This window comes from Salvelinus namaycush, chromosome 15 (genome assembly GCF_016432855.1).
Source record: "Salvelinus namaycush isolate Seneca chromosome 15, SaNama_1.0, whole genome shotgun sequence".
Classification (NCBI taxonomy): Eukaryota; Metazoa; Chordata; class Actinopteri; order Salmoniformes; family Salmonidae; genus Salvelinus; species Salvelinus namaycush.
In genome coordinates this window covers 41103818-41127389 of record NC_052321.1, presented here as the reverse complement: position 1 = coordinate 41127389, position 23572 = coordinate 41103818, and the positions used below count along the sequence as shown (strand labels likewise).

The window sequence follows — 23572 nt, the reverse complement described above, 5'->3', positions numbered from 1 at the left end:
AAACACATCATATAACATTATCATCATATAACATAATTACACATATCTACAATACAAAATGTATAATATCACCATAAAACAATATTACAATGTACGTGTGTGTAGAGTGCGTGTGTCTGTACCTGTGTGTGTGTGTGTCTTCACAGTTCCCGCTGTTCCATAAGATGTTTTTTATCTGTTTTTTTTATCTGATTCTACTGCTGGCATCAGTTACCTGATGTGGAATACAGTTCCATGTAGTCATAGTCATAGTCAGTCTGTTCTGGACTTGGGATTGTGAAGAGACCTCTGGTGGCATGTCTTTTGGGATATGCATGAAGGTCCGAGGTGTGTGCTAGTAGTTTAAACAGACCGCTCGGTGCATTCCACTTGTCAACACTTAAAAAACAAGTAGTGATGAAGTCAATCTCTTCTCCACTTTGAGCCATGAGAGACTTACTTACTGACTTCATTGTCCCCATGGGGAAATGTTGTTGCAGTGTCATGTACGCATCTAAAGTGGCGTTTAAATACAAAACAAAATTGACAATACAACTTTCATAACAGTTACATACCAATAAAACTTTTTTTTTAAAGACTAGCCTACTGGCCTTACTGAGTCGATAGGAACATTAGCCCGAGCTATTTAGGAGGGATATCACACCTGGCAGAAATGATTGTCTAGTTCTATTTTTCCTGCTGAGGGGTGCCCTATACCTGCGCCCAGAGGGGAGTAGTTCAAAGTCCGGGTACAGGGGGTGGCTTGGGTCTAAAATGATTTTGTGAGCCTTGCGGAGGGTCCTGACCTTAAAGATCTCATCCAGGCCTATCTGTTTGACTCCAAGTACCTTGCTTGCTGTGGTGATAATCGTTCTCAGCATATTTCTCTGGCTGACAGTGGCATTGCCAAACCAACAAACAAATACAAACATGCATATCATTAATGTTAACTCTGCTGCCCTGTTCTAAGCCAATTGTAATTTTCCTAAGTCCCTCTTTGTGACACCTTACCACACGACTGAGCAGTAGTCCAGGTGTGACTAATCTAGGGCCTGTAGGATCTGCCTTGTTGAAAGTGTTGTTAAATAGGCAGAGCAGTGCTTTATTATGGACAGACTTCTCCCCATCTTAGCTACTGTTGTATCAATATATTTTGACCATGACCATGACACTCCAGTGATTCGCCAAGCAGTTTAGCCACATCAACTTGCTCAATTTCCACATTATTCACCACAAGATTTAGTTGAAGTTTAGCATTTAGTGAATGATTTCTCCAAAATACAATGCTTTTAGTTTTTGAAAATGTTGGACTAACATATTCCTTGCCACCCATTCTGAAACTAACTGCAGCTCTTTGTTAAATGTTGCAATAATTTCAGTCGCTGCAGTAGCTGACGTGTATAGTATTGAGTCATCCGCATACATAGACACACTGGCTTTAAAAAAGATTGAAAAAAGTAAGGGGCCTAGACAGCTGCCCTGGGAATTATACCTGGATTAAGTTGGAGAGGCTTCCATTAAATAACCCTTTCTGTGTTACTCTTTATCCACAATATAGCAGGGGGTGTAAAGCACCACCATAGCACCATTTTTTCCCCCAGCAGCAGACTATGATCGATAATGTCAAAAGCCGCACTGAAATCAAATAAAACAGCCCCCACAATCTTTTTATCATCAATATCTCTCAGCCGATCATCAGTCATTTGTGTAAGTGCTGTGCTTGTTGAGTGTCCTTCCCTACAATCATTCTGAAATTATGTTGTCAATTTGTTTACTGTGAAATAGCATTGTATCTGGTCAAACACTTTTTTTTTTTTTAAAGTTTACTAAAGGTTGGTAACAGGCTGATTGGTCAGCTATTTGAGCCAGTAAAGGGGGCTTTACTATTCATGGGTAGCGGAATTACTTTTGCCTCCCTCCAGGTCTGAGGGCACACACATTCTAGTAGACTTAGATTGAAGATATGGCAAATAGGAGTGGTAATATCATTTGCTATTATCCTTAGTAATTTTCCATAGAAGTTGTCAGACACCGTTGGCTTGTCATTGTTGTCTGGACAGCATACATTTTTTCACTTCTTCCAGACTCACTTTACGGAATTCAAAACTACAATGCTTGTCTTTCATAATTTGGTCAGATATGCTTGGATGTGTAGTGTCAGTGTTTGTTGTTGTCATGGCATGCCTAAGTTTGCTAATAATTAAAGTAGTTGGCAACATCAGTGGGTTTTGTGATGAATGAGCCATGAATGATGGAGCTGAGTAGCCTTTTTGCCCAAAGTTATATTTAAGGTGCTCCGAAGCTTTTTACTTTTGGTCTTTATATCATTTATCTTGTTTCACAGCGCAGTTTCTTCTTCTTTTTATTCAGTTCAGTCACATGGTTTCTCAATTTACAGTACGTTTGCCAATCGGTTGTGCTGCCAGACTTATTTGCTGTACCTTTTGCCTTATCCCTCTCAACCATACCATTTTTCAATTCCTCGTCAATCCAAGGGGATTTAACAGTTTTTACAGTCATTTTCTTAATGGGTGCATGCTGATTAGTAACTGGAATAAGCAATTCCATAAATGTGTCAAGTGCAGGGTCTGGTTGCTCCTCATTACACGCCACAGACCAGCAAATATTCTTTACATCATCAACATAAGAATCACAACAAAACTTTATGTATGACCTATTATACACTATATTAGGTCCATCCTTTGGAACTTTGGTTTTCCTAGATATGGCTATTATATTGTGATCACTACATCCAATGGATTTGGATACTGCTTTAAAGCAAATGTCTGCAGCATTAGTAAAGATGATATCAGTACATGTTGATGATTTCATTCCTGTGCTGTTTGTAACTACCTAGTGTATGTGTTGCACTCCCTTGTCCTACATTGTTGATAAGGCTGTAGAGAGCCCATGTGAAACAATTAGGTAATAATGTAGAATTACTTTCATGAATAAATCTTCTTAAACTATATAAGTAATGTACATATTATTCATCTACGAGTATGTCATAACAGTCAAAGCATTTATAAGCATTGTGAGCAATGCAATTAATAAGAAATACCAACATTTTAAAAACATTTATAGGTAGCCTATTTAGTCTTCATAAAGTACAGTAATCGGAAGTTTACATACACCTGAGCTAAATACATTTAAACTCAGCTTTTCACAATTCCTGACATTTAATCCTAGTAAAAATTCCCTGTCTTAGGTCAGTTAGGATCACCACTTGATTTTAAGAATGTGAAATGTCAGAATAATAGTAGAGAGAATGATTTATTTCAGCTTTTATTTCTTTATTTCTTAGTGGGTCAGAAGTTTACATACACTCAATTAGTATTTGGTAACATTGCCTTTAAATTGTTTAACTTGGGTCAAACGTTTCGGGTAGCCTTCCACAAGCTTCCCACAATAAGTTGGGTGAATTTTGGCCCATTCCTCCTGACAGAGCTGGTGTAACTGAGTCAGGTTTGTAGGCCTCCTTGCTTGCACACTCTTTTTCAGTTCTGCCCACAAATTTTCTATAGGATTAGGGCTTTGTGATGGCCACTCCAATACCTTGACTTTGTTGTCCTTAAGCCATTTTGCCACAACTTTGGATGTATGCTTGGGGTCATTGTCCATTTAGAAGACCCATTTGGGTCGGCCTTTCAGGTTTTGTCGATATAGGACTCGTTTTACTGTGGATATAGATACTTTAGCACCTGTTTCCTCCAGCATCTTCAGAAGGTCCTTTGCTGTTGGAAATTGCTCCTAAGGATGAACCAGACTCTTTTTTTTCTGAGGTCTTGGCTGATTTATTTTATTTTTCCCATGATGTCAAGCAAAGAGGCACTGAGTTTGAAGGTAGGCCTTGAAATACATCCACAGGTACATCTCCAATTGACTCAAATGATGTCAATTAGCCTATCAGAAGCTTCTAAAGCCATAATTTATGGAATTTTCCAAGCTGTTTAAAGGCACAGTCAACTTAGTGTATGTAAACTGCCGACCCACTGGAATTGTGAAACAGTGAATTATAAGTGAAATAATCTGTCTGTAAACAATTGTTGGAAAAATTACTTGTGTCATGCACAAAGTAGATGTCCTAACCGACTTGCCAAAACTATAGTTTGTTAACAAGAAATTTGTGGAGTGGTTGAAAAACGAGTTTTAATGACTCCAACCTAAGTGTATATAAACTTCCGACTTCAACTGTATAACCAAACATTATATTGAAACTTGAATGACGTTGTATCTGTATGGGCCAAGGATTACATGGTTTTTGGTCCATGCCTATTTCCCAAACAAACATCTGCTAATATGAGAACTTGTTTAGTGTTAAATATGATAATTAACATTCAAGTAAATCCTCCTGTGACAATGTATTCATTTGAATGATTATGGTGAGGTGGGTAATTGGTGAAGGACATCTCTTTCTGTTCCCTAACTCAATGCTTTCATAATCCATCAGCGTTGTCTGCTTTACGTCACCAATGCACCTGCACTACCGGTTCTGTGGAGCACTTGGTCATGATCCTATTGAATGAAACAGGCTTCACGTGCGCCCTAAGTAATAGCTTATAGATTTATGTCATGATTGTCAAAAGATATCTGTTTTTCCACTCTGCTATGTCTGGATCCATTCGATTGTTGTCATGGCGAATAATTCGAAGGGATAATTAAGTTTCCTCACTTGAGGAGATCATGACTCGGACAGACGCTTGGACAGACGCTCGGAGAGTCATCCTACTTTCACCAAGCCACGAAGTGGTGATGTGCAGTTCGCAAACGATTCGTTATTTTTGAACAACTCTTTTCATCATGATTTTCTTGTGAATCTTTCAGGTTTTTTGTCCTTGTTTTGACCTGCTGGCCACAATGAATTCTACGCAGGATTAATACGCGCTCCTCCGGCTCAGCAGCTCAAGAGCCCTGGTTTTAAAGTCTATGCTCTGGAGACGTGCTCCGACCAAAAACTGTCTGTCATACACTAGGTGTACAAAACATTAGAAACACATTCCTAATATTGATTTGCACCCCCTTTTGCCACCAGAACAGCCTCAATTCGTCGGGGCATGGACTCTACAAGGTGCCGAAAGCATTCCACAGGGATGCTGGCCCATGTTGACTCCAATGCTTCACACAGTTGTCAAGTTGGCTGGATGTTCTTTAGGAGGTTGACCATTTTTTATACACACAGGAAATTGTTGAGCTTTAAAAACTCAGCAGCGTTGCAGTTCTTGACACACGCAAACCAGTGCGCCTGGCACCTACTACCATACTATGTTCAAAGTCACAAATCTTTTGTCTTGTGCATTCACCCTCTGAATGGCACACATACACAATCCATGTCTCAATTGTCTTAAGAGTAAAAATCATTCTTTAACCTGAAAGGCCGCTCAGCAAGGAAGAAGCCACTGCTCCAAAACTGCCATAAAAAAGCCAGACTACGGTTTGCAACTGCATATGAGGACAAAGGTCGTACTTTTTGGAGAAATGTCCTCTGGTCTGATGAAACAAAAATAGAACTGTTTGGCCAAAATGACCATCGTTATGTTTGGAGGAAAAAGGGGGATGCTTGCAAGCCGAAGAACACCATCCCAACCGTGAAGCACGGGGGTGGCAGCATCATGTTGTGGGGGTGCTTTGCTGCAGGAGGGACTGGTGTACTTCACAAAATAGATGGCATCATGAGGTAGGGAAATTATGTGGATATATTGAAGCAACATCTCAAGACATCAGTCAGGAAGTTAAAGCTTGGTCACAAATGGGTCTTCCAAATGGACAATGACCCCAAGCATACATCCAAAGTTGTGGCAAAATGGCTTAAGGACAACAAAGTCAAGGTATTGAAGTGGCCATCACATGGCCCTGACCTCAATCCTGTAAAAAATTTGAGGGCAGAACTGAAAAAGCATGTGCGAGCAAGGAGGCCTACAAACCTGACTCAGTTACACCAGCTCTGTCAGGAGGAATGGGCCAAAATTCACCCAACTTATTGTGGGAAGCTTGTGGAAGGCTACCCAAAACGTTTGACCCAAGTTAAACAATTTAAAGGCAATGCTACCAAATACTAATTGAGTGTATGTAAACTTTTGACCCACTGAGAAATAAAGAAATAAAAGCTGAAATAAATCATTCTCTCTACTATTATTCTGACATTTCACATTCTTAAAACAAAGTGGTGATCCTAACTGACCTAAAACTGAATTTTTACTAGGATTAAATGTCAGGAATTGTGAAAAACTGAGTTTAAATGTATTTGGCTAAGGTGTATGTAAACTTCCGACTTCAACTGTATAAACAACCATAATCGCACCAATTTCCATGAAATTTGTATTTTTATGGATGATCCAAATACCTGCTTTTGATTCCTGCAATTTGCCATTCTCATACCAAGCATTCCTCACATTGTTGGTGATGAATATAGATGGCCCCCTTCACATGTCTGACTGGAACTCGGCAGCAAAAAGACTCAAAGGCAGGAAAAGACCGATGCGCTTTATTGTTCCAAACATCATTGCCATGTAGGTCAGTTTGCAGACTAAATTAGTCATAAGAATCTTATGCAATAGATTGAAAATTAGTTATTTCATTACCTATGCAGAAACTTGCCCACCAACACACTACAATTCATGTTATGGATTATATAACAAATCAAGTTTCAAATCAAGTTTATTTTATATAGCCCTTCGTACATCAGCTAATATCTCGAAGTGCTGTACAGACACCCAGCCTAAAACCCCAAACAGCAAGCAATGCAGGTGTAGAAGCACGGCGGCTAGGAAAAACTCCCTAGAAAGGCCAAAACCTAGGAAGAAACCTAGAGAGGAACCAGGCTATGAGGGGTGGCCAGTCCTCTTCTGGCTGTGCCGGGTGGAGATTATAACAGAACATGGCCAAGATGTTCAAATGTTCATAAATGACCAGCATGGTGAAATAATAATCAGGAGTAAATGTCAGTTGGCTTTTCATAGCCGATCATTAAGAGTATCTCTACCGCTCCTGCGGTCTCTAGAGAGTTGAAAACAGCAGGTCTGGGACAGGTAGCACGTCCGGTGGACAGGTCAGGGTTCCATAGCCGCAGGCAGAACAGTTGAAACTGGAACAGCAGCAAGGCCAGGTGGACTGGGGACAGCAAGGAGTCATCATGCCCGGTAGTCCTGACGCATGGTCCTAGGGCTCAGGTCCTCCGAATAACACATTGTTTATGTTGAGAGGGAGTAAACCCCAAAGGCTGTTTGTGTAACAGTTTAACTTTAGTCCGTCCCCTCGCCCCGACCCGGGCGCGAACCAGGGACCCTCTGCACACATCAACAACTGACACCCACGTAGCATCGTTACCCATCGCTCCACAAAAGCCGCGGCCCTTGCAGAGCAAGGGGAACCACTACTTCAAGGTCTCAAAGCGAGTGACGTAACCGATTGAAACGCTATTAGCGCGCACCACCGCTAACTAGCTAGCCATTTCACATCCGTTACACTCACCCCCCTTTCAACCTCCTCCTTTTCCGCAGCAACCAGTGATCCGGGTCACGGCACCAATGTAACCGTTTAACTTTAGTCCGTCCCCTCGCCCCGACCCGGGCGCGAACCAGGGACCCTCTGCACACATCAACAACTGACACCCACGAAGCATCGTTACCCATCGCTCCACAAAAGCCGCGGCCCTTGCAGAGCAAGGGGAACCACTACTTCAAGGTCTCAAAGCGAGTGACGTAACCGATTGAAACGCTATTAGCGCGCACCACCGCTAACTAGCTAGCCATTTCACATCCGTTACACTCACCCCCCTTTCAACCTCCTCCTTTTCCGCAGCAACCAGTGATCCGGGTCACGGCACCAATGTAACAGTTTAACTTTAGTCCGTCCCCTCGCCCCGGGCGCGAACCAGGGACCCTCTGCACACATCAACAACTGACACCCACGAAGCATCGTTACCCATCTCTCCACAAAAGCCGCGGCCCTTGCAGAGCAAGGGGAACCACTACTTCAAGGTCTCAAAGCGAGTGACGTAACCGATTGAAACGCTATTAGCACGCATCACCGCTAACTAGCTAGCCATTTCACATCCGTTACACTTGCACACCTGATCTATAGGCTACCAAATGTGGACGGTGGGGCGCAATGATCAATAACCTAGGTTCTATCTGGCACTACCCCAAGCCTACATTTAAGTTTTTATATCACCTTTGGTCTCATTGTAGCTTTTAACTTTCAACTATTTCCCGATAGCCTGCCTTTTCATTCATCTTATGCAGTGAAGAAATAGTGGACCACTCTGGAAACTTGTTTGAACAGATTATGGCTATAAATCAGGGGCAACTCAATTAATTCAAAGGTAATTTGAGGAAATTCCCAATATTGTGTTGTTCCTTTTGTGTCATATTGGAAGAACACCCTTGGTCTCTGTCATTGGTCTTTCGTTTTGAACGTTTCCTAAACAAGTGTAGACCTAATTTAACGGTATTTTGTTGAGCGTAGGCCTCTCTCTTAAATACGCTGTCTTGGCAAGGATGCATGTAACAAACACTATTTTAGTGCGTGTTATTTTTAGTTGTGGTGTTAACGACTAACATAGGAACCATATAACATTGGATTGCAGTTAATTCGGCATTTAGTAGGCCTCTTCTACGTGGCGTATTCTGGGCTCTATGCCCTCCTGGAACTGCGTCTGAATTACCCCACATTTCATGTCGCATCCTTTGCTGTAGCTATGAAACACATTTTTGTAAAACACATTATCCACAGCTGCACTCTATGATAATTCCATAGCATTTTTTGTGTTGTGTTTTGTTTCCAGATGTCCTTACAGCAAAATAGCCAATATATCCTGCATGAACCACATAAGCAATATGCCTTTGCCAGATGTATTTTCTGAAATGTGGTCCAAATAGTTAGATGTGCTATGAGGACTCGAGACGGGGGAAAGAATGTCATTGCAGTTTCGTATCCTCAAAGACGTTCTAGACTAATGCTCGAGAAAGTGGTAGCGTTTCCTTTACTATTTCCCGTTACTGTTGGCCTAGCGACATCTATCTGTTCCTTGGGCTACACATAAGGGCAGGAATTGACATACTGAAGCTGCGGGGGGAAAAAAGGGATATCATCTCTCTCGACTGCGTTCTCCCTCTCTCTTCGCGTAAAAATCAAAAGCTACAAACACTTTGAATAGTCATGAAATTAATATCCACAAGGACTGCAAGATAAAGATATAATGTGCGGTGATTAACTGCATAGACCTACTCTATGCGGCCCAGAGACCCTTTCGCTAGAGATGAGAAAGTGCGTTGAGGGAGGTAATCCCTTCCAGTCTCTGACGTGTCTTTACCAAGGAAACCCACACGCGTGTCCTCTGACGCAACTGCCCATTTCAGGAAACATGCGTCAATGGACCGTACCAAATCAGACAAACGGTGAGTCTCACCTCCAACGGATTTTATATACATGTGCATTAACATTTAGCATAAACATAATAAATCACCTTTAACTACGTTATGTATAAACAATAAAACTGATTTACGATACTGTGTGCTGATTTTTACAATCTTAGCTATGATAACCCCTTCCCAAGTGAAGTGTCTACGCCCAGAGACAGTGACGTGAGGAGCCGTTAGCGTTGATAAGCGGTTGCATTTCTTCGTATTACCATTAAAGTGACTCATTTTAGGAAGTGCGGTGAAGGGACATAGAAAGAAATATAGAACTGTTCCAAGGGGTAGAACTGTTCCAAGGGGTAGCTGAAATAAATGTGTCGCGGGGAAGGGATTCTAGAGTAGGCTGAGGTGGAAAGCAAACATAAAGCCTGACTCACACGCAAAACGGGTCTATTCTCCGTCAACTCTGTTTTGATAGCGAAAGTAGGTGCCCTACTGACTTTTTTTCTTGAAGTTGGCTCTTGTAGCACACCTGAATAGGCTAGCAGTGGAGGAAAGAACAATAGCTGAAGTTATTCTCAAGGAGAGAATTATTTGGAGTGGACAAAAAATAAAATAATTTCGGCTTTACTTCTTGGTAATTGCCTTAAGTTATTTCATTTCGAAGAGACTGGATTTATTGCACTAATAGCCAGGCTATTTTGAGATTTTTTGGGGGGGGGATATCAGTGTTTTAAAGACTGTTCAAGTTGGTCACTTTCCAATCTGCTCCACTTTCGGCACACAAAAAGGGATTGCACTGTCAGAGATTTTCTGTTAGAGGATTTTTTGAGAGCGTCGGAGCTCATATCATCTACTGAAATCTTCCTCTTTCCTGGATCATGTACCAGGACTACTCCGTGAACTACGACACCTCGTCCCGCGGCAGCAGCACTTCTCCGGCCCAGCCAGAGTCATTCACGAGCAGCAGCAGCACGATCGGCAGTCCGATCTCTACCTCAAGCTACCAGGTAACCAACACAATATGCATTTTCTCTTCTCTCAAAGGAAAATATTGATATTCACAACTATCATTTGTTTAATTTGAGTTTCATTGTATCGGAATGTCACTGCAGTTGTCTATGAGTTACTACCCACTGATACACTCTTCGATTGGTAGGACTAACTTGATGCGTAGCTACAGTATTGGCAAGGCTATCACGCTGTGCGTAATTATCGGAGTGCAATGCAATAGAGGTGCATGATATCTTTCTAATATATTGCTGTCAAATTGTATTTTTGAGAATTATTAAGAATATTACATTTATATTGAATATGTTACTCCAAACTATAGTCTACTGCTGTAGAGCCTTTATCTTTACCTTTGGAAAGAGCGCGCCGCAATATCCTGTGATATTACCCGAATCTGAGCGCGCTATAGCCTGGGATATTATTCCAACATTTCCCGGACCTGCTCTATGCAATAAGATAACTTAATAGATTATATATATATATGGTTCAGGCCAAGACACCAGTGCGCGAGTGAAGTGCATAAAAAGGACAAAATGACCGACCCATGCCGAATTTATTTTGAATGTCATGAAACCTAACTGCAGAAAATGACTTACTGACAAGTGATTGTCATCTGAATTTCCATATACAATCAGGTATTGCACAGTCGCTGTACTTTAACACCCACGTGTTGCACTGCTATGGGACTGTGCACCAGAAGTTAACGGGAGGCTTTATTGGAAAATACATATTTTGTAAACGGAAAATGTAACTTTCGAACGTGTTTAAACTGTTTCGTCCACAGATAATGTAGCCAAAATCGTATTATAATAACTTTTGGATGAGTATAATATGCTATCATGAATTATTATACACACCAAACTGCATATAGATTGCTACGTCATTTTTGTCAATGCTAATTGCTCTCAACATTTTTCCTGCAAGATATGGATTGAAATAAAAGTACTGGGGACATTTGGTAGGCTATTATTGGATCACGCCGTACTTGGAATGCTTAAACCAAAGGGCTACCTTTTCCCTTGCGCACTGGATAAAAGCTTTATTCATGCGCACAATTTGGTCACCTTGAACAAACACGCACTGGTTCTCCCAATTCTTCTCAGTGTCTTCTTGGCACAGAGATATGTCTCTGACCTGATGATGATCAGTGCTCAAACTGTAAAGCGAACAGTGCAACAATGAATCTTGACTAGGACTCCTCTTTAGTTCTGCAGCAAGGCCTATAGCGTCAGTCAGTGGCGGTACGCTGTGTACACTATGGACAACCAGTCGACGCTGATACGCCAAACTGTTCGACCCAAAGCTTCGAGGTGTGTGTTGCAGATGAGCAACATGTAGTCATGCACTGGAAGATGTTGGCGTGACTTGGAAACGGCGGGTTAAAAAGCTTATGAAGCGTCTCTGAATGCGCCCTCGGGGATGTTGAACATGGAGACATCGAGGCTGGAATTTCCTCCAGATGTCCTATTGTGATTACATTACCTTTTTTTTACCTGCCTCCCGTTCTCTCATTCTGAGATGTGATGCTCAGTGGCTATAATTGAGGAACAACCATATATATCAGCGTGTCACACCTCATGTCTCCTTCCAATGAATGCTGTTCCAGTCAAATATTCCCTTTTTAAATTAAGATGTAGCCTATCGATAGTTTTTACGAAGGCGACAGAGAGACATGTTTCCAGTTGTTTTTATGTTGGCAGTATCCAGTGGCGACCCCACTTTTTAGCAAAGTGTTTCAGCCTAGCTCAGTGCTTTTTGTGGTGGTGGGGTTGAGCCAGCAGAAAATGGGAGCATTGCGCCGTGATTGGCTCAGTGTTCTGTCACTCATGGGGACACGTCATCGCCTAGCTTTAGTCCTTAAGTAAGGGTAGACATCCCAAATTTTGGCCCTTTGGGTCCTGCCATAGTTATTACAAGTGCCCTTCTAAGAAGGCTCAAGGTCATTGGCCACAGATAAAATGACGTTAAATCACGTTATATGTACAGTAGCTTTAATTGGACTGATCATGTCAACATCTTACTTTCAAAGTCTTAGCTATCAGTCATCATGAATCAAGTCGACAATCTACTGGCAAATCCGTTTTAATCCTTGTCATATGAAGAGAAATGGTGAAGAGAAATTATAAATAAAACGTGTCGGTGCTCATCGGCCATTGGGCATAAAGATTACAACAAGTTGGAAATCGCAAATTCAACAATGAGTCGTTTGGAAGGAATCAGTGGCTAACTGCAAGCGTTGCAAAGCAACCTCTAATGTTAGCCTGCTATTCAATGGAGTGGCTGTTTTTTTTTTTTTTTTTTTTTAAGTTCCCACCATAAATCCAGAGAATGCCAGACTTTGATAACAAAGTTTGATGATAAAATTTGCTCACACAGGACCGCAGTGCCACCTTCACAAGGGGAGTCCAAAAATGTATTTTATGCTGCTGCATAAATGATGTAATATGCAAGGGAGATATGTATACTGTAGTTAAAGTAATACTAAGTGTATGTTGTGAAGTAAACTGTTAGTAGCCCATGTGCCTCACCCTAATAATTTGGTCTATTTTCACCAATTGTGAACACATCGTTCGTAGCTGGTGTCTGCTTGTTTTCCAACTTTTTTGTACAGCTTTGACAGTGCTACTGATAGTAGTGATGGCGCTTGGCTTGCACGTGAAAATTCAGCACACACAACAACATTCTATAATAGAATTGTGTTATTTGACAAGTCAAATTTAAAGCTTATTTAACATGTCAAGTAGTGTTATATGACGTATCTTTTTTGACATGCAAAGACCCAAACGGTGTTCAATGTGCCTCACCCTAATCATTTGGTCTATTTTCACCTCTTAATTTCGCCTACTGTTCTAACTTGATTGTGTACATGTAGCCTATAACATGTTTTAGAGAAATTTAATATTGTAAGAGTTTTCATTGTCTTATATGCCCCTTTATTTATCCTACACTTCTGACTTGTTGTACGGGGAGTACACTGTAAGAACGGCCCATGTTTTAAATTCTGTCGCTGTACATTTCAGAAGTGCTGAACAAGTAGTTATATTGACTGCGTCCGTCGTCGCTCGGTCATTACTGTCTTATTCGAAATTACGGATTGCCTCTTATCCGCTTGTCGTCCCCTTATGCCATAGTTTGTACATCTCAATTGTCAGTAGAAACCACATTTGTTTAAGCAAGTCAGCCATATCAGCTATGTTTTTTAAAAGGCAGTAAATGAGGCTGAATGAACTGTTTCGCTGCCAGACAAGGCTCTGCTGAAAGCTAGGTGTAGCAGTGGTAAGGTGTTTGGACTGTTGTTGGGACTCTGCTGTTGGGACAGCTTTTATGTAGACCCTAACAGTTTGTGTGCACTGTTTGTCACCGTTATAGTGCAATTATTGTGTTGAGTAGTAGCTTTGCTGGCATGCATCCCACTTTTTTAAATTTTTTGCCCCACCATGATTTACATGCTAAAATAGCCACTGGCAGTATCACATGTACAACCTGCTGTAGGCCTACTGGCACATGGAAGGGAGTTTCTGTGCTCGCTACAATCGGAAGGTTGTTCTTTCATACACCGGTGTTCTAATCTTATTTCTTATAATGGACATAGTCTGTTCAGATCTCCTTTAATAAGACAAATGTGGGAAGTGTGTCTCATTTTTGTAGGCCTATTAATCAGTTGACTGGAAGCGTTAAGACGGGTGCCAATTTTACGTGCGACTTTATCAGTTGGATTTTGTCATTATGACGGCGTCTGCTTCTGCCAAATGGAACCAGTGGGCGTGCAGAAGCACAATAGCTGGACTGGTCATAGTTTAAGTTGGTCTTTTGAAATGAGCCTACACATCAAATGACCGTATGGGTTACATCAGCTTTGAGATAGTCAAGCATTGCCATTGGTGCTTTCTCTACCCTGGAAGGGTTTAGTTTTATGCAGGCAAAAGTTCCTGGAATTTTACATCATCCTTTAGTTTTCTGGGGGCGGAGGACAAGTATTCTGTTTAAGTGGTCTGGTTTTTTTCCTCTTACAGCAGTGGGCAAGTCCCAGTGAGTTATTAAGGACCAGAATCCGGGAAAGCGGGGAAAGGGGGCAACACCTGTGGAGCTGTTTTCCGCACACGGGGCACTAGGACTGACATGATGGCCTATGGGAGACTAATCTCGGTGCCAGGAAACGTGTAGGCTACGTGTTTTATTTGGACCCTGCACCTGAAATGTTTCCAAACAATGGTGCTTTTCATGCATTTTAATTAGTTTGCCCACGGTCGATTCACCTATTGTCTCTAAAATCAAGTTTGCACAATCGCCTTCCTTGACATATTTTCATATCCCCCCTCTTTATGTATGTCCTCTCCGTGTAGCAACAGGCACTGCAATTTATTGTAACCAACCATTAGATTACTCAATTTATAACTTTACCTTCTGGTTAGTTACCTGCCCCTGGGATTTATGAATGCAATGGAATTTTCACTGTTGCCTCACTTCTGGAATGTATTGGCGGGGGACCTGGCTTTTCTCTCTAGCCTAATATAATGCGGCTTCCGACCTTACTGGAACTGACCGTTTTACGCACATGCTTGACATATCCCAAACACGTCTCACCACAAGGACATAATGGATGAATTAATCATCGAACATTGTAAGAGCTTTCATTGTCTGTATAATGGACACGCTCACTGGTGTCATATAATGATATTGACCTAAAGGCAAGGATATCATCAAAATATTGTCCTATCACCATAAAGGTGCCTCATGAGGGCTTAAGCCGTAAGCTTTATTCAGTAGGCCTCTACTATATTTTGCTTCATAGATGGTCACTTCTGTGCTGCCACTCACAATGTTGGTAAAATGTCACTGTCTTATGAGCGTTATAGTCTTCAGATACCCAAGTAACCTTGATGTCTTACCTAATCTATTTTATTAGATAGGCTACACTTGTATATGGAAAGAGATGGGCCTATCCAGTGATATCAGTGCCAATGCAAAACAACATTATCACATTTTCTGACAGGAATAAACTAGTCATCACACCTTTGTCCTTCTCCATGGATTGTATTTTTTTCCAGAGAGGTGTACAATTCCATACCATGTTGCTCACCAGATGACTTGCTGGTTGACGCAACTAAGCTCTTCTCTCCTATAGCCATATTAAGATGGAGGCAGCAGCAGCACTACGGGCTTTCCCGCCATTATTCACTGAATGTGTCACTGACTGCCACTCCGGGGGTTAAACGGGTGAATCTAGACAGTGTTTGTGTGTGGTGTCAGTGATTCACTACTACAGTAGGCTTCAATGCAGAGGATTTGTGAGTATGATTAAGAGTGGGTGACCTGTGTGTGTGTGTGTTCAAGGAGGTTAAGCTACAGGACTTGGAAATTGATAGCAGAGTCAAATAGCCTACATGTCAAGTGGCATGTTTTTTTTTTCTTCTGCTGTTGTAACAAGTGAAATAAATAAGCAAAATTCGATTTAAGCGAAAAAATAAATGAATGGAAATTGAGATCTGTGAAATACAATCACCATTTTGTTATGGGTCTTTCCCTAGAGTTGAAGACACACACAACTTATTTGCTAGGCCCTGCCCCAGAATTTTGGGCAACCAATCGCAGCGCTCCAATGGATAGTCGAGTCCACCACCTGGACAAGGTGGACAAGCTCACTTTTAAATGGTATGAAAGCATGTGAAGGCTTGTGTTTAAAAGGCTGAATCATTTAACAGTGATTCCTGAAATTCAGAGCCAGTTCATGGAGTATTTTTAAAATATGAAATTATACTTTTGTTACATTATTTGCTAGCCCCGCTTGTTAGCTAGCACTCAGTCTCATTGACCAACAAACGTTGCTAATGCTAGCTAGGTAGCCACTTAATATATATTGTTTTCTTAAGATGTATGTTAGCTAGCTAAGTTAGCAATGTTATTAATAGAACTCCCATCTGCTGTCGACATGAGGATACGATTTGAGAGCACTAGTTGGCTCCAAAATTGCATGCTGACAGGGAATTCAGAGCCATTCAGTGGCTAGCTACACTACAAATATAATTTTACCAGCTTCCCATGAAGCAATTGTTATAGCAGTCTACCACAACATACCCAAGAGTTTCCTGATTAGCAAGGGGAAGTCTGTTGAATTTCAGTCTGTATTAGAAACACAGTTTGAGATTTCGGCAGTGGTTGAATTGGGCTTCCTGGGAAAATGTTGTCAGAGGTTGCAACAGTAAGCGAAGGATCAACTGTCATCTTAAAATCATCCACTCACCATTTCTCTCCTGATCTGCCCTCTCCCCCCCCCCCTCTCCCAACCTCCCTTTCTCTCTTTGCTACCTTTCCTGTATCTAGAAATACCGGGCCGACATGCCTGGCTCTAGCAGTGCCTTCATCCCCACGATAAACGCCATAACGACCAGCCAGGACCTGCAGTGGATGGTGCAGCCCACAGTGATCACCTCCATGTCCAACCCTTACTCACGCTCCCACCCCTACAGCCACCACCTCTCCAACAGCCCCGGGCTCCTGGGTCACACCACCCTCGCCCGCCCGGGTGTCATACGCTCCGTCGGGGACACCCGCGTACGACGAAGGAGAGATGAGCAGGTGAGGACCACGAGTGTACAGATGCGTGTGTTCAAAAGTTACTTATGTCTGGCAGTGTGGAGAGCATCTTGTGGCGGCAAGCAACATTTTAAAATATCTTTTAACATTGTAAAACAGTAGTGAGTTCTACTTTCAAAGTACCAAGATGTGAGGAATTTGGCGATATTGAAGATGATGGCTTATAGTTGTAAACCCAAAGCTTCTCTACTTGTTTGCGCTGTTCAGCTTAAGTGTTAATGACAACTCACAAAGTGTGTTCTTTTTGCCCTCAGCTTACCCCTGAGGAAGAGGAGAAGAGGAGGGTGAGGCGCGAAAGGAACAAATTGGCAGCCGCCAAGTGCCGCAATCGCAGACGAGAGCTCACCGATATGCTCCAAGGGGTTAGTTAGACAACTGCACCATACAACGGCACAACACACTCTCCTACGCGTACACACACGCGCACATACACAGACTCGCGCGCACACACACACACACACACACACACACACACACACGCACGCCCCTGTCAGTTTAAATTCCAGAGACTCTATTTGTCAACTTAGTTGCTACAATTCGTCATATGTTGTGCACTTGCAGTACAAACGAAGCACCAAAGCATGAAAAGGGAAAAAACGTATTCCCTTGTGCAGGACAGTTTCATGTTCAGCTCGGTTCACGAACACTTCTCAAACAGTGTTGCACGTATTTATGCGTCGACCTCAAACCAGAACCTTGCGATACTGGTTTGTCTAGGTCTCTAGGAGGACTTTAGCTATTAGCACTAAGCCGTGCTGACAGAAGACAGTGGATGTAAGGGTTTTTGTCTGGGTGCAGACAGCTGTAGACATGGACAGGGCTGGGCCCTAACCCTCCTAGCTAAGCAGACAGCACTAATTAGACTCATTAGCTCAATTACAAAAGAAACAGGAAAGGAATGTGCTGCAGGCGGCTGTCATTATGAATGGGAGATGTTTTATAAAGTGGGAGTTCCATCTCTCATCTCTTACAATTTTGACGAATTCATGGCTACACCCTCCAACTCCCCCACACTGCTTCCAGCAAAAACGCCTTCCCTCCTCCACCACACACGACTCTTTGTTGAATTACTAAATAAGGAAGTGTCATATTCCAAGCATGTCAGCAAACGTATCTTCCTCCTTGTTCTATTGCTCCTATTTTTTTTCTTTTGGGGGGGGGGGGGGGGTCTGCTAGTTTGTTTCCTACTTTCTCATATCTTTGTGTTTGAGACAAGTCACAGGCCTGTCTGAGAACTTTATCTGTGTTCTGCCCGCCCGATCTGGTGACTACAGGCTTCTAAGGGTCTGTCTTTGTCTGCTGGGGCCGTGACACATTAATGACACATTACGCTAGAGGAAACACGGTGTGTTTTGCGTGTTACATCACGTAGCTCCATCTGGGAACAACAATCTTAAAACATGAATGTGTTTTTTGTTTGGACAAAGTTGTAATAGGAATTACTTTTAGTATCAGGATAACGGTCAAACTGGAATGCCAGGATATTCTGACAAACATAGGTTTGAGTTCAAGTCATTTAGGGGCAAGATAGCCAAGATGTTTATTGATTGCCCTTTCGCTGTATCTCAACTATTTTCCTTAGCAAACTCACAGTGCCTTCAGAAAGTATTCACACCCCTTGACTTTTTCCAAATGTTGTTACAGCCTGAATTTAAAATGAGGTTGTTTTTGTCACTGGCCTTCAGTACACACAATACCCCATAATGTCAAAGTGGAATTATGTAAAAATGTATAAGTGTCATGGACTCACTCTGTGTGCAATAATAGAATAGTGTTTAACATGATTTTTGAATGACCACCTCCATCTCTGTACCCCAAACATACAATTATCTGTAAGGTCCCTCAGTTGATCAGTGAATTTCAAACACAGATTCAACCTCAAAGACCAGGGAGGTTTTCCAATGCTTCACAAATAAGGGCATCTATTGGTAGATGGGTAAAAACATTGAATATCCCTTTGAGCATGAAGTTATTAATTACACTTTGGATGGTGTATCAATTCACCATGTGACTACAAAGATACAGGCGTCCTTCCTCAGTTGCCGTTCAGTGATTTCACCATGAGGCCAGATACAGAGTTTTAATGGCTGTGATAGGAAAAAACTGAGGATGGATCAACAACATTGTAGTTACTCCACAATACTAACCTTATTGACAGAGAGAAAAGAAGGAAGCCTGTACAGAATACAAATATTCTAAAACATGCATCCTGTTTGCAACAAGGCACTAAAGAAAAAAATGTGGCAAAAAGATTATGGCAAAGCAATTCACTTTTTGTTCTGAATACAAAGTGTTATGTTTGGTGCAAATACAACTCAATATTTTCAAGCATAGTGGTGGTTGCGTCATGTTATGGGTATGCTTTTAATCGTTAAGGACCGGTGAGTTTTTCAGGATTAAAAATGTATGTAATGGAACTAAGCACAGGCAAAATCCTAGAGGAAAATCTGGTTCAGTCTGCTTTCCACCAGACACTTGGAGACGAATTCACCTTTAAGCAGGACAATAACCTAAAACACAAGGCTAAATCTACATGGGAGTTGCTTACCAAGAAGACAGTGAATGTGTCTGAGTTAGTTTTGACTTAAATCTACTTAAAAATCTATGGCAAGACCTGAACATGGTTTTCTAGCAATGATACATTTGAAAATAATAATGGGCAACTGTTGCACAATCAAGGTGTGGAAATTGCCCGTAAAGACTCACTGCTGTAAGTATTGACTCCGGGGTGTGAATACCTATGTAAATGAGAGATTTCTGTATTTAATTTTCAATAAATTTGCTAAAAATTCTAAAAACATGTTTTCACTTTGTCATTATGGGGTATTGCGTGTAATCCATTTTGAATTCAGACTGTAAAACAACAATGTGGAATAAGTAAAGGGTTATGAATACTTTCTGAAGGCACTGTACTGTACTGAAATATAATGTGCTTTAGGTTATTTTTGGGAAACGGTGCACTCTTGTGGTAGCATTAGGTGATGCAGAAACTTACCTATGTGAACCTTAAACAGTGGTTGGGGCTTTGCTGTCTACTCCATACACCAGAAGTGTAATTGAGCTGAATATGAACCCTTCAGATACTGAAGATAAATAATGTGTCCTTATCAGCTGTTTGTTGTTATGGTTTCCAGGAGACTGAGGAGCTGGAGGAAGAGAAGGCTGATCTACAGAAAGAGATAGAGACACTGCAAAAGGAGAAGGACAAGTTGGAGTTCATGCTGGTGGCCCACAACCCCATGTGCAAGCTGCCAACCAACGATCGCCACCAGAGGGGCCACCACCAGCAGCAGTGTGCCCCTCTCCCCCTGACCATGCGCAACAGTCTGGGTCCCCGAGGCCCCATCAACCCCGTTGTGGTGAAGCAAGAACCGCAAGAAGACGACGTGGACGGCAAGTCCCAGCGCTCTGTCATTAAGCCTATCTGCCTTGGGGGAGGTAGTGGGATCTTCTGCGATAGTGACAGCCTCAACACCCCAGTGGTGGCAGCCTCCACCCCAGCATCCACACCCAGTGCTCCCAGCCTCATATTCACCTATCCCAGCATGCTGGAGCCCGAGAGCCCCTCGCCATCCTCTGAGTCCTGCTCGAAGGCTCACCTGCGCAGCAGCAGCGGGGATCAGTCGTCGGACTCCCTCAACTCGCCCACCCTCCTGGCCCTCTGAGCAGGGACAGTTAAGGTGAGGTTGTGGGGGAGGGTGAGCAGCGCCCCCTACCGACTTGGCAGACGAAGCACACTCAAACCTGGACCAAGCCAATCATGAGCTGTGTTCTTGACCCCAGGAACCCTCAAGGGCTAAGCCGCTTGTTTTTCTCATACGCTTCAGTGTGATTTAAAAAATATATATACCCAAATGTGTGCACCTGTACCAGCCAGTGTCGTCACTTCTTCATTTCAACTCCAGCACCTCAATTTGCTTGTTGAACAATAAACAGATGACATGGAGTTGAGGAAATGCCAGCAAAGCCATTCATGAGGCGAAAACTGTGGAAAGCAAGACATATTTTTAGATCAACATTAAGTAAAGCCATCTGGTGACAGTTGCACTCTCCTACGATCAATTTATCAATAAATCACTAAATGAGAGACAGAAATCAGCATTTCCTGACATCCCTCCTGTTTGAAGGAGGGATACAGAGACAACGGAGAGATTTCAAAAGCAGATTTATCTTTTTCTTGATTTTTGTCTCCCTCTCACAGAAACTATATTGGGAGACTACAGAGTGTGTTCATAAACATCTGACTTTATTTCCATATCTACTTGTATTTATGGCGTGTGCTAATATTTTCTGAATGTGTGTCCTTGCGTTCTGATGTTGTCTTCTGATCTGCCTGTAGAACAGCAAAATGGTTCACTGGGTAAGCCACAAAGCCTCAGTGTCTCAAAGGAAAAGAGCCAATTTTTACTCAATGCCTAGTTCGTCACCAGTCTACTCTTAACATTGATCATAGTATCGATGGCCATCGTATTGGTGTTTTCCTCAGTAACGTACCTGAACTATATTATGCATTTATTACAAGTTTGTGCGATTTACATTGGTGTGAGGGATTTCGTGAGGGATTTCTCTTCTGTGTGGTGGTTGAATACAATTTTTTTTTTTTTTTTTTAAGGAGCAGCACGGGAGGCATTGGGGCTTAAGGGCTGGAGTGATATCTGAGGAGACATTCAAACAGTGTTCCCTTCTACTTCTAAAATGATGTCATTCAGCAAGACAGTTTGACCAATGAGGTTATTGTGAGCAACTCCTTATACCCCCACTACTGATGGAGAGTTCAACCAGACACTCTGGAGCTTGATTGAAAGTTATCCATTTGTTTTGTATCCGCATTCTTTTTTCCTCTCGCCTGTAACTCAAACTCTGGCTTTGTCAGAAAAAGGGGATTGGATATTGCCCAGTGATCTCAATATTCCCTTGCAATAGGGTAGGTTTCGAAACCAAAAAAAGACATCTGTATATCATTTGTACTAAAGGAGGGGGTCTGGTTGAACTTTTCAGATGCTACTGTGGTGTGAAAACATGATAATAGTAATAACACTGGCTACATTATTTTGTAATTTCATCATTATTAATGTTCTTATAAGGGGCAACACCAATATGTGGGCAGGTGACCCTATATATCAACAAGCACATTGAAACCTGTTCACTGGCCATTGTGTGGCCATATCAGACCCATAGCAAAAACAATGCACTTTCCAATTGATGGGACAAATGAGATTCTCTTTACAGCTGGCCTGAGGTGCAAGAGGAATGTCTTGAGGATAATGGTAAAAGAACACTTATTTGTTTGTGTTTTATGGGACAGAGGTTTAAGGATACCAAGCACTGAAATGGATAGAATTGCAGTATTTCAGACATATTGTTTACTTCAAACATTCCTTACATGGTCAGTGGGGTAATGACCTTTGTGGTGATCACAGGACAGAAGACGGACTGAAATATTTTTGTTGTGCTGGGTGCAGCAAATAAGACATAAAGCATTGCTGTTGTGGACTAGTCACATCACTTACTGATCTTTGTTTGGATGGTTATAGTATCACATGATGGCATTTGGACAACAACTCCTATCATGCATTGGGATAAATTGCAGACCAAGAAAAAAAGATACCAAAATGTAATTGTCGGAGAGTTTCTTGTCTGTTCGAGTCTTTTGAACCCCCTAAAAACACGTAGGAAAGCCATCAACTTTAGATATTCTACTGTACATGTCATTTGCTGTATGTCTCCTGTTTTTGACATCTATTTCTTATTTTTCCAAATGCTTTAATTGTTTAAAATGATTCAAAACAAACAAAAAACAGCAATATGTATCGCAGTGTTTGTTAATTTCGTAATTCTATAAATATAATAAAAAGCATTTTCAACAAGGAATTCTTGAACGCTGTTATTGACCTGTTCATCATTTGTCCATGGACAATGCAGTGTCCTTATTTTTGTATCTCTGAACATTAGGCACATTTGATTTGAAAGGCGGCGTACCTCTAAATTAGGGCTTGATTCAATCTGTATTGCAGAAGATCCGGGGGTATAGCAGGATGGAAATTTTAAAGTCAATGCTCCCGCATTAATGGAGACTGCATTCATGGTAAACACTGTAAATGTCGGCTCAATCTGAAATTAGGCTACCTTTTAAATGTCAATCGTGCTATACCACAGATCTTCCTCGATCCGGATTGAATCGAGCACTTAAGTGGAGTATGAGTAGAGTAAACCACCTGTCATGCAATAGCAGAACATAACACTGCCATAAAAGATGGTGAAAATGTCAATACAGTGGAAATCAGTGTTACACATGCACACATCTTGGTAGGTCATTCTAAGCAGTCAGTTTATCAGAACATGCCTGCAGTGACAAGCATTACACTACACTTATCGCTGTTGTGAACACATGGCCGATAATTATAAACATTTACAGGTAAGTGGTTGGTGCCGTTATCCTTCTCTTTTCAAAAGTTTGTATCAATTTCACAGTATACACTGATCTCTAGTGGATGAAGTGAGACAGAGAGAGAACATCTGGACAGCCAACAGAACAGGGTAAAACACACCGCCACTCACCCAACTGCCTGTCGAATCTATTTTGCAGGAAACCACATTGTCACACTTATGTTTTGAGTTTCTTTTAATTCAAT

At 41.8% G+C, this 23572-nt stretch overlaps 1 protein-coding gene across 2 annotated transcripts; it reads left to right on the top strand.

The window, feature by feature from the left end:
* Positions 1-9595: 9595 nt before the first annotated feature.
* LOC120060537 (fos-related antigen 2-like) lies at positions 9596-22807 on the top strand. 2 transcript variants are annotated; one of them, XM_039009929.1, is made up of 5 exons: positions 9597-9818; positions 10226-10345; positions 16668-16922; positions 17195-17302; positions 20075-22807. In XM_039009929.1, exons 3-5 carry the CDS (start codon positions 16683-16685, stop codon positions 20603-20605), a joined length of 879 nt encoding a protein of 292 aa, XP_038865857.1. In that variant the 5' UTR covers positions 9597-9818; positions 10226-10345; positions 16668-16682; the 3' UTR covers positions 20606-22807. The 2 variants fall into 2 exon arrangements, with proteins under 2 accessions (XP_038865856.1, XP_038865857.1); XM_039009928.1 differs by having other exon boundaries at positions 9596-10345.
* Positions 22808-23572: the final 765 nt, after the last annotated feature.